The sequence below is a fragment of the Polypterus senegalus genome, chromosome 13, assembly GCF_016835505.1.
Source record: "Polypterus senegalus isolate Bchr_013 chromosome 13, ASM1683550v1, whole genome shotgun sequence".
Lineage (NCBI taxonomy): Eukaryota > Metazoa > Chordata > Cladistia > Polypteriformes > Polypteridae > Polypterus > Polypterus senegalus.
In genome coordinates, this window is record NC_053166.1 from 26954290 (window position 1) to 26967083 (window position 12794).

General features: G+C 38.2%; 1 protein-coding gene across 1 annotated transcript; it reads left to right on the forward strand.

The window, feature by feature from the left end:
- The first annotated feature begins 1827 nt into the window (after positions 1-1827).
- LOC120543296 lies at positions 1828-12580 on the forward strand. The gene is made up of 5 exons (XM_039776331.1): positions 1828-1835; positions 7583-7748; positions 8031-8268; positions 12220-12521; positions 12574-12580. The coding sequence occupies exons 2-5, from the start codon at positions 7597-7599 to the stop codon at positions 12578-12580; spliced, it is 699 nt and encodes a 232-aa protein (XP_039632265.1). The 5' UTR covers positions 1828-1835; positions 7583-7596.
- Positions 12581-12794: the final 214 nt, after the last annotated feature.

A 12794-nucleotide genomic window follows, 5' to 3' on the forward strand; every position in this document is an offset into this window, starting at 1 on the left:
GGTGGCAGCTCATTCCACAAGCCAGAAGCCATACAAGAAAAGAGTCTGGATTGAGATATGATACCACACTGAGGTGATTTCGCCAGACGTCGTTCTTTAGCAGATCTGGTGGTCAAGAAGGGGCATAGGACCTCACAAGTGTCTCCATTATCATAGGTGCTGACTTATAGACTACTCTGTAGCCAAGCACCAAGGATCTGAACTTAAAGTGTACAGTTACAGGGAACCAAAGTAGGGATCTGAAAAGAGAAGTGACACGTGCCCGCCTTGGCTGGTTGAACATCAGAAGTGCTGTTGCATTTTGAGTCATCTGCAGTGACTTGGCAACACACACCTGTACTCCCACCAGCACAGAGTCACAGTTGTCCAGACGGGACAAGACCAAAGAATGAACCAGGAGATGTGCTGAATACTCAGTCAGATATGGTTGTGCCTTGTGGATGTTGTATTGAGTTAATCTACATAGTTGCAGCAGGGTCTGTGAAAAACAGCAATCACCACCGTGAGGTTGTGTACAGACTTGTGTAGTGATAATGAGCCAAGCTGAACAAAGACGACATGTTGAATAGACAGACAAGCTCGAATAAGGAAAAGGTCCATCTTTGTCAGGCTGAACTGAAGACAGTGTTCCTTCATCCGTACTGTAAAATCAGTGAGACATGCAGAGATTGTGGCTGACACCGTGTGGTCCTCTGGATGGAATGGCAGCTACAATTGTGTATCATTGGTATAGCACTGATAAGAGAAATCACAGGATAGGATGAAAGGGATGAAAGGGCTTAGTGAGGCGGTATATAGGAGAAGAGAGGAGAGGGTCCAGCAAAGACGCTGTGCTTGCCTAATACACCTCTGACATCTCTCCCGCAAGGACACATAGTAAGATCTGCCTAGGAGGCAGTAATCAAACCACCTGCCGGAAGTCCTAGCAAGGAGGATGGCATGGAGGATCTGGTTATTGACTGTTTTAAAAAGCAGATGAGAAATCTAGCACAGAGATTTTCAAATTGGGGCTGCGGTCCCCTGAGGGCTTCAAAAAGCTGTGCTTAGGAGGTACCAGCACTCCACCATTAATGGATACTGTGAATCCGAAAACAAATATGGAGCCTATGTGTCCTGAGCAGTATGTGGAACATAATTTTAAAAGTAACTCATTTCTCATTACTTATAAAAAAGTAACTAATTATATTATACTAGCTGTGTAAGCCCGTGCTGTAAAAACTACGCTGTGCGTCTCTCCCCTAAAAAGATTCATTTTGCCAACGTGCTCACATCGCTTGTGCATTAGCGGTGGGAGAAAAAGAAAAAGGGATGCCAGCAGCTAAGCAACCTCGTCTTTCTTCAGATACTTTGTTTTGCTGACGTAATGGCCTCGTTTTTATTGTGTTTAGTTGAAGGCAGAGCCCTTACCCCGACTCCACCTCTCACTTCCAGGCCAGAAAGACACACACACTTCCACATGTAGACGTATATATAAGATAGTTACTTATTACAAACGTAATGTGTTTCAGTGTATTACATTTGCATTACTCTTTCTTATTTTTTATGAAAAACTGCACACTTTAATTACCAGCATTTGTTATTAAATCCTAAGCCCATCGGATAATTTTCTTGCATTTTATAAATACATTTAGTCGTTCATATGCTGTGAAGTAAATAACATCCGTCTTCTTTTACCATCCCCAATCTGAGACACCAGTTCACACTGTTTAAATATTTCCGTAGCAAGTAGCTTGATGAAAACTCAACTCTCATTTTATTTATAGGTTTATGTTACCAGATTGCATGCAGCACACTCTTTTCTGTACAACTGAGCCCTGCAAAGGATCTGCATTCCAGTAAGTGTGCTTCTAGCCTTATAACCGGTGTTTCTGGGATAATAACAACACAGGGACTTTTACTTCAATATCACAAGTTTTGCATTTGATCATTAGTTACTTTAAAAAGTAATCAGACTATGTAACACATGTTCCTTTTTTATGTATCTTTATTTTAAACATTTTATTGAATTTATTAAAATCAAACAACATTCTGTACAAGCAAATCAAATTTTACAAAATTAGATTAAAGTCAAGGGAACCCCCTCCCATGAGAAAGAGAGCTAGTGAAATCTTAACAGTAGAAAAAATGAGTAAGTAAATGAATAGAATAAAAAGGAGCAGAGAATTTGAATGCTTATTCTAAAATGTTATTAATTAGATCCTGCCAGGTTTTAAAAAAGGTTTGCACTGATCCTCTTAGTGAATATTTAATTTTTTCCAATTTCAAATAGTATATAACATTGGTTACCCACCGACTGAAAATTTGCCATTTGAGCAAGATAAGTCTACGTGCCAATAGTGAAGTAAAGGCAATTACAGTTTGTTTGTCCTTCTCCACTTCAAGCCAATCCGGAAGATTTTGGTACAAAATTATGTTAATTTGGTGCAGGCCCAAAACATGTGACCCAGTGAGGCTAGAATATGATTGCAGTGTTCGTAGGTTGGATCTTGCCCTGGAAACATTTTGGACAATGTTAAATGAGACAGATATGCTCGATAGGTGATTTTTAAGTTGAATGATTGTATGCTTTGCATATATGGAGCTCGAGTGAATTCTGTGCATTGCTGCCTTCCATACCTTTTCCAAAATGTAAATAAAAGTAATAAAAGTGAAAGTCAGGTAGAGCCATGCCACCTTCTGCCTTGTACGGTTGCCCTTTTTAAATGCGAATATTTTGAATTCCAAATAAATGAGGTTATGATTGAATCTAACTTCTTAAAAAATGATTTGTTGGTATATATTGGAATGCTTTGAAAAGAAGCTTAGGAAGGATATTCATCTTGACAGTGTTAATTCTTCCAGCTAAAGTGAGATGAAGGGTAGATCATCTATGTAAGTCTTGCTTAAGCTTTTCCAAGCAGACAGCAAAATTTTGTTGATAAATAGGTTTATGTTTATTTGTGATGTTTACCCCTAGGTATTTAAACTGATCTGCGGCGATGAAAGGGAAGGTGTCCAATCTAATATTGTGTGCTGGAAAGTTCACTGGAAAGAGCATACTTTTTTTCAAATTAATTCTGAGACCAGAAATCTTTTGAAATTCAGTTAATGCTGTTAGGACTGCAGGCACATTATTTTGTGCATCTGATATATACAGTACCATATCATGTGCATATAGTGAAATTTTCTGCTGAAGTCCTTCTCTGATAATACCCTTTATCTCATAAGCATTTTGACAGTGAACTGCCAGTGGCTCTATGGTGATTGCAATGAGCAGTGATGACAAGGGGCATCCTTTTCTAGTACCACATTCTAATTTGAAGTACACTGAAATAATGTTGTTAATACAATCTGAAGCTTCTGGACTGGTATACAATAGTTTGATCCATGCACAAATATTCAGGCCAAACCCAAATTTTTCCAATGTGGTGAAAAGGTAGTCCCATTCAACCATATCAAATGCTTTTTCTGAATCCAACGATAATGAAATCTCCAGGGTGTTAGACTTTGTGGATGAATGTATTACATTAAATAGACGTTGAAGATTGGAAGCTTCAGCTTGGAAGTTTTTGCCTTTAATAAATCCAGTTTGGTCTTGTGATATTACTTTTTTAACAATATGCTTCTCATGAGTGTTTTTATCATTATTTCTATATTAAAAAGTAGAAGAAAATGGTCTGATAGACCAATATCAATGATCTGTTTTATATCAACTTTCAGTCCTTTAGTAATCACTAAGTCTAATGTATGACCTGCTTTATGTGTAGGCTGATTTATGAGTTGTCTCAAATCAAAAGAATCCAGGAGGTTCATAAATTCTTTTACTTTTAGATCACACTGATTATCTATATGAAAATTAAAGTCGCCAACTATTAGGAGTGTGTCATAATTAGTAATTAAAATTGACATTAAGTCAGAGAATTCCTCAAAAAACGACGCGTTATATTTAGGAGGTCTATACACGGATAGTACTAGAACTTGAGAATCTCCATGAATAACAACGGCGAGATACTCAAAGGACTTGAACTTACCAAAACTGACATCTTTACATTTTAATCGCCTCGAGTAAATGTTAGCCAATCCGCCCCTTTTCCCTGGCGGTTTGAATGAGTAAAACTGTAATCCGGGCAGATTCGATTAAAACTGACGCGGCATCTGAATTCAGCCATGTTTCATTTAGTGCAATAAGATCTATTTTTTTATCACTAATAAGATTGTTGATAAAAAACGTTTTGTTAGTTAAAGCTCTGACATTTAATAGTGCCATATTTAATGTTTCGGAGGTGCAGAGATGAGTACTATGTGCATTATTGTTATTTGGAATAGGAACTCCTGGCATTAAAAACGTATTTGGCGTTTACATAGAAAACTCAAAAGCACAGACCCACTCAAAAAAGTATTCATGAGTGCGTTTACATACACACTTAAAACTGATATAAGGTTAGTCACCAAGTTAAGGCAAACACCTACTTTCTATAAAACTTCCATTTACATGTCCAAGTCCACTTACAGAGCTTTCCTTTGACAAAACCCTCTGATATCATAAAAATGTGCTAAACAAAAGATTAAGCATCATTAATGGATACTGTGAATCCGAAAACAAATATGGAGCCTATGTGTCCTGAGCAGTATGTGGAACATAATTTTAAAAGTAACTCGTTTCTCATTACTTATAAAAAAGTAACTAATTATATTATACTAGCTGTGTAAGCCCGTGCTGTAAAAACTACGCTGTGCGTCTCTCCCCTAAAAAGATTCATTTTGCCAACGTGCTCCCATCGCTTGTGCATTAGCGGTGGGAGAAAAAGAAAAAGGGATGCCAGCAGCTAAGCAACCTCGTCTTTCTTCAGATACTTTGTTTTGCTGACGTAATGGCCTCGTTTTTATTGTGTTTAGTTGAAGGCAGAGCCCTTACCCCGACTCCACCTCTCACTTCCAGGCCAGAAAGACACACACACTTCCACATGTAGACGTATATATAAGATAGTTACTTATTACAAACGTAATGTGTTTCAGTGTATTACATTTGCATTACTCTTTCTTATTTTTTATGAAAAACTGCACGCTTTAATTACCAGCATTTGTTATTAAATCCTAAGCCCATCGGATCATTTTCTTGCATTTTATAAATACATTTAGTTGTTCATATGCTGTGAAGTAAATAACATCCGTCTTCTTTTACCATCCCCAATCTGAGACACCAGTTCACAATATTTCCGTAGCAAGTAGCTTGATGAAAACTCAACTCTCATTTTATTTATAGGTTTATGTTACCAGATTGCACGCAGCACACTCTTTTCTGTACAACTGAACCCTGCAAAGGATCTGCATTCCAGTAAGTGTGCTTCTAGCCTTATAACCGGTGTTTCTGGGATAATAACAACACAGGGACTTTTACTTCAATATCACAAGTTTTGCATTTGATCATTAGTTACTTTAAAAAGTAATCAGACTATGTAACACATGTTCCTTTTTTATGTATCTTTATTTTAAACATTTTATTGAATTTATTAAAATCAAACAACATTCTGTACAAGCAAATCAAATTTTACAAAATTAGATTAAAGTCAAGTGAACCCCCTCCCATGAGAAAGAGAGCTAGTGAAATCTTAACAGTAGAAAAAATGAGTAAGTAAATGAATTGAATAAAAAGGAGAAGAGAATTTGAATGCTTATTCTAAAATGTTATTAATTAGATCCTGCCAGGTTTTAAAAAAGGTTTGCACTGATCCTCTTAGTGAATATTTAATTTTTTCCAATTTCAAATAGTATATAACATTGGTTACCCACCGACTGAAAATTTGCCATTTGAGCAAGATAAGTCTACGTGCCAATAGTGAAGTAAAGGCAATTACAGTTTGTTTGTCCTTCTCCACTTCAAGCCAATCCGGAAGATTTTGGTACAAAATTATGTTAATTTGGTGCAGGCCCAAAACATGTGACCCAGTGAGGCTAGAATATGATTGCAGTGTTCGTAGGTTGGATCTTGCCCTGGAAACATTTTGGACAATGTTAAATGAGACAGATGTGCTCGATAGGTGATTTTTAAGTTGAATGATTGTATGCTTTGCATATATGGAGCGCGAGTGAATTCTGTGCATTGCTGCCTTCCATACCTTTTCCAAAATGTAAATAAAAGTAATAAAAGTGAAAGTCAGGTAGAGCCATGCCACCTTCTGCCTTGTACGGTTGCCCTTTTTAAATGCGAATATTTTGAATTCCAAATAAATGAGGTTATGATTGAATCTAACTTCTTAAAAAATGATTTGTTGATATATATTGGAATGCTTTGAAAAGAAGCTTAGGAAGGATATTCATCTTGACAGTGTTAATTCTTCCAGCTAAAGTGAGATGAAGGGTAGATCATCTATGTAAGTCTTGCTTAAGCTTTTCCAAGCAGACAGCAAAATTTTGTTGATAAATAGGTTTATGTTTATTTGTGATGTTTACCCCTAGGTATTTAAACTGATCTGCGACGATGAAAGGGAAGGTGTCCAATCTAATATTGTGTGCTGGAAAGTTCACTGGAAAGAGCATACTTTTTTTCAAATTAATTCTGAGACCAGAAATCTTTTGAAATTCAGTTAATGCTGTTAGGACTGCAGGCACATTATTTTGTGCATCTGATATATACAGTACCATATCATGTGCATATAGTGAAATTTTCTGCTGAAGTCCTTCTCTGATAATACCCTTTATCTCATAAGCATTTTGACAGTGAACTGCCAGTGGCTCTATGGTGATTGCAATGAGCAGTGATGACAAGGGGCATCCTTTTCTAGTACCACATTCTAATTTGAAGTACACTGAAATAATGTTGTTAATACAATCTGAAGCTTCTGGACTGGTATACAATAGTTTGATCCATGCACAAATATTCAGGCCAAACCCAAATTTTTCCAATGTGGTGAAAAGGTAGTCCCATTCAACCATATCAAATGCTTTTTCTGAATCCAACGATAATGAAATCTCCAGGGTGTTAGACTTTGTGGATGAATGTATTACATTAAATAGACGTTGAAGATTGGAAGCTAAGTTTTTGCCTTTAATAAATCCAGTTTGGTCTTGTGATATTACTGAAGGAAGCACTTTCTCAATCCTTCTAGCTAGGACTTTGGAGAGTATCTTAACATCATTATTCAAAAGTGAAATTGGTCTCTATGATGCACATTGTAATAATAAGTTCTTATTTTGCTTAGGAAACATGGTAATTAATGCTTGGCGAACAGTTTGAGGTAGAATTTTATTGTCTCTATCTTCTGTAAATGTTGTTAACAAAAGGAGGGCTAGCTTAATTAAGAATTTTTTATAAAATTTGGCAGGGTAACCATCAGGGCCTGCTGCTTTCCCACTCTGAAGTGAGTTCACAGCATCTAGTAATTCTGATAGTGCCAGAGGTTTGTGTAATTCTTCTGCACTGAGAGTATCTAGTTGTGGTATCTGCAATGCATGCAAAAATGTGTTAGGTTGTGTCTTGTCTTCTTTGATGTGAGTAGAATCACCTTGTGCTAGTGATCTGGTGTCCATTGTTGCTCATAAGAGTGTAAGTGGTAATTTCAATCTGGCTGATCTCATTCATTTGTCATTTTAACTATGATTTTAGGGGAATTTTTAAAAATGCAAGATGTTCCGACCATTTGTGTTTTCCTGATCCTGGGAGGATTTTGGAGGAGCCTAGCACTAGTAAGCCTGCCATGTGTGTCAGAGAATGACGGTGACCTGTACGTTGTGGGGTTGTTTCAAGTTTGCACAGAACAAGACAATGCTGAGTAAGTACTGAAATTTTCAAAAGCCATTGCATATTCCATTGTGAATGTACAGGACATGGTGATGCTCAGATCTAAGGCACCCTCTCCTACACCAAAGTGTATGTCAAAATACAGCTGCTTAGATTGACTTCCAACACCACATGATCCTGTTAAAGTATACTTAGAAAATGCATGAATGGATGTTTTTTCCAAGTGATTATTTCAGTGTAATTTATCTTATATTTAATTTAACTGTTTACACTTCACACCCATTGCTGACCTCTTGTTTTCTTTTTTAAACAGCTCATTTATGTATACCGTGTTCACAGCACTTGAGTCTGCACTGAACAACATGTTGAACAATTATTCTGGATTTAAACTGGGATATAAACTCTACAGCTCTTGTGGAGACTGCCTTGATAATTATGAATATGACTGTTACTATAACGATAACTGTCCTCTAGACAATTTGCCTGTAGTTCTCCATTTTACACAAGATGCTTTGGACTATTTAACAGACTTTGGACCAGGAACCCTAAAGGTAAAAAAAGTCTGAACACTTAAGAAGGACATTTTGTCTTTTATTTTTCAATGTGATGGTTATTTATACTCAGCATGTAAAGTACCCCATGGTAATCTGGGCAGCCTGTAAGTGCTGCATTGCTGGCTGATCACTGAAATCTTACTTTGGTACTGTGGAATATACAATTAGCTATGTAGAAGTACTATCACTTAGAATGTCCATCCATCCATTTTCTAACCCGCTGAATCCAAATACAGGGTCACGGGGGTCTACTGGAGCCAATCCCAGCCAACACAGGGCAGGAACCAATCCTAGGCAGGGTGCCAACCCACCGTAGGACACACACAAACACACACTAGGGCCAATTTAGAATCGCCAATCCACCTAACCTGCATGTCTTTGGACTGTGGGAGGAAACCCACGCAGACACGGGGAGAACATGCAAACTCCATGCAGGGAGGACCCGGGAAGCGAACCCGGGTCTCCTAACTGCGAGGCAGCAGCGCTACCACTGCGCCACCGTGCCACCCTCACTTAGAATGTTCACACCTTAAATGAGCAAATCACATGTTACATGGACATTGTGACAATGATGGCACTATACCAGTCCTTAACCCGACCCAGACAGATACAGGAGACACACATAAAAGCACACATGCTTTTTATTTTTCGTCACTTGTGTGGAACATCTTCTTCATCTCCACGTGCCCAAAGCACAAATCACCTCTAAACAATACTTTGCTTTCTCCTTCTTTCTCCTCCACTGCTCTCCGGCAAGCTTAGTCCCTCTCCTCCTGACTCTGGCTCTCGGAGTGGTGGCTGCTGGCTCCTTTTATAGCCCACCCAGAAGTGCTCCAGGTGTCTGATGACCTATTTCCGGCTGCACTTCTGGATGTGGCGGAAGAACCGCCCACACGGGCTCAATAACAGCGGCAGTACCTCTTGGCGGCACCCCCGGATCCCAACAGGATCGTAGAGAACTCCATCTCTCATGGAGCCCTATGGGAATCTGAGGCACCACTGCCACCCACGGGGGCTGTCATGTAACGTCCCGGGGAGGTACTGTTCTATCCAAGCTTGCTCAATATGTCCCCTCAGTGAAGAGGCGTCCAAGCCGTCTGTGACAACATGCAATCTCCAAACTAAAGCCACCTTATACTCCCAATAAGAGTTGTGCAGAACTAACACAATTTATGATAAGCAGAAAAGTATTTTTGTAGAGGAGAATAGCCAACTTGCTCACTGTAGCAGTGCTTATGCTTGCTTCAACAACAACAAAACTTTGTGTTGAAACTTCTTCATTTGGGACATTTTTATAGAAGCTTATTCTTGCCACTCAAAACAAAACATGTTATTTTGAAAAAGTATTGTGTTATTTCGCAGAAGAACTGTGTTTTTTTGCAAATGTTTTTTGTTATTTCACAATGATTATTGCATTATTTTGCAAAAATATTTATCCTGTTATTATGCAAAGCATATTGCCTGCTGTGGTCGGTATCATTGTGTACACATGTGTTCCGGAAATCCAGTGATGGCTACTGAGAGATAAATTAAGGATGTGCATAGCCTGCAAAAAAGTGACTAAAAGTCTTAAGTAGACATTTAAGCCTGCAAGTGTTCAGGGATAAATTTAATCCACTCAGTTTAGGGTCACCAGGAAGCCTGTGATTATCGCAGCACCACTGAGTATAAAGCAAGAAGCAACCATGGTGGACAGTATGCTGGTCATTTGCAGGGCATCAAACAGAAAAGAGTGTGCGGCGTGCAGTCTGCTAGCAGAAACATAAATAAAGTATCTGTTAATTTTATTTCAGTTATTTATTTATTTATTTGATCTTGTGGCACAGCAACTATTGTTCATACTTTGAATGGTTGGGGATGGATAAAGGGGATGGATATCATTTATGTCACAGCACATGAAGAATTAACTGTTTTATGTTAATTGAGAAGTACAACTGACATGTTTCTAGTATTCAAAGATCTTGCTTGCTGCTGCTGGTAACATCAGGCACTCATATGAGGACGTGCAAACCCAATGCATACCCTGCGCGTGAGGCAGGAATAGCAGCTTTGTACTACCATTCTTCCTATGTTATAACATCTGTAATAATCTTCTTAAACTTTAATCTATTATATTGAAATGTATGCCTGTAACTTTTCTTGTTCTTGTTACTTGATTGCAAATTATATGCATTCTTAACCTCTCATTCCTCATTTGTGCTCAGTCTTACCAGCAGCAGGTTGCTTTATGCTTTACCCACAGTGCTGCTGTACTAATCGCTGGTGTGATCGCTTAAACCCAATTAAAGTAAAAATAATTTCTTTATTCTTAATTCTTGGTGAGTAGAGAGAATGTGAGACTGCCTGTGAACCTAAACCCTGTGGATCAGATTTTCCCCTCTGCAAAAGTAGGGTTAAATGTGTGACTATTTTTCAGTTCTTGTCACTTGATTGCGCGTTATGCACATTTTTAATGTAACCCTTACTAGCCAGATTTTCATATGCAAAAGTATCTGGTTCTTGTCACTTGTACACATGAGCACAATGATACTGACAACACTAGGGAAATATCTTTTGTGCAATAAAGAGAAAAATACTTTTGTGAAATAATTCAATAACATTTTGTTTGTGTATGGTGGGAATAATCTTCTGTACATTTTAATTTCTCTGTGTGATTTCTATGTGATTTGAAATTTACAAGAAAACATTCTTCCCTTTGTTTCAGGTTAGAGTTAGGTTAAATCAGTTACCACCAGCTAAAATGGCTATTTCATCATGATGATTAAAGCCATAGCCACATTACATGATTTTTAGTCATTAGTTATTTCAGATTTGCGATTACAGTTGCTGGTCTTGTTTCCACACCATATCAGTTTACATGGCTGAAAACCACTGGCCATGTCACATTTACCAAATGTGTGCCAATCTTCCAGCACAGTTGTACTCATCCCTTTTTCTAACAGCCAATAGTATGCTGTTTGATGGAGCTGGCACTGTTTGAAGGGTTAAAGAGTATGGCAAGTTCAGCCACAATCTCAACACTTTTTTTTTCTATTCCTCATAGTATGTAAAAAGTGTGATATCAGACAGACGAGCTTCTTGTCTGTTAGTACGGACTAAAGCCCCTTATTTCTTATTCATCGGTGCTGCATTCTGTGTACTATACTTCTGGATTAGCATTTATTGGCTATCTGCTGTTATTCACACAAGCCCAACCTACGACTAAAGACAAAAAAAAACAGGTTTCAATCTGCACATGCTGAGGTCTCACAGAAAAAAGTAGAAAATCCTGTTGCAGAGGATGGTGTGAGTCCCAGGTGAAGAAGCATGACGATTATATCTGTTGGTACACAGTGAAATCCATCCATCCATCCATTATCCAACCTGCTATATCTTAACTACAGGGTCACGGGGGTCTCCTAGAGCCAATCCCTGCTAACACAGGGCACAAGGCAGGAAACAAACCCCGGGCAGGGCGCCAGCCCACCGCAGACACAGTGAAATGCTGATCTTCATTCTATAAACAGGACTCTGGAATATTAGTTTTTATTATCCAAGTGTACCAGAATGGTATGAATTGCAAAGGATATGGCACCCTATGTGGACGATATGGTAACTGGAGTTTAACAGATCAGAGGCCTGGGTTTTCTATCTCTGTCTTTTTAGGTTTTCAATGGCTGCTCTGGCTTCCTCCTGCATCCTAATAACATTAGATTAATAGGTTGACTGTAATACGGCCTTTTTTGTATTAACACAAGTGGATTGTTTAGGCTAGAGTTGACTGCATTACCCCATGTAAATGATTAAGAGATTTAAAAAAAAGATGGATTGATAATTCACACCCATTTGAACTTCCCAAAGTCTCTGTCTGATGGGATTTACTGCACTGAGTTCAGAATCTTCACAGAACAGGAAGGTATACGGCTGATTCAATACTACAGACTTTGTTTTCTCTTTTTCTTTTTCCAGATTGTGGTGAATGGAAATGGATTGGTATCCTTTTTGCCAAACTTAACTGATTTTGGTAAAGTCCTTGGGTCATTCTTTGCAGAAAAACGCTGGACCCTTGTGGGAACAATTTATGATGCGTGCAATGAGTACATAGAGTTTGAAAATCAGAACAGCTCAGATTATTGCAATGACTGGAAGATGGTTGTCTCTGACTTTAATGTAAAGATAAATGAAATAAAAAATAATATCTTTGGACATACAAATAATGTCACAGTGTTCTTTGGTACTTTAAAGCAATTTAAAGAGCTAATTACAAGTGTGTCAGGAAACACTACAAGGCCTTTCGTGTACTGTTGTCTTGAAACACTTGAGGACTTGACGGACTTCAGTGACGTCCTAAATCGCTCAATGTTGCTCTACCATGAGATACGACTTGATGATGATTCTTACTCTTACTCCAAGGTAGGTCACTTCACTGTTCTGTTTCTGGTAATGGCTCATCACATTTTTATAGTTTCAATGTCAGGCTGATCATTTTGATCATCTATAGGGTGGTCCATATCTAATTATGCAATTTTTCATTACGCTATAAC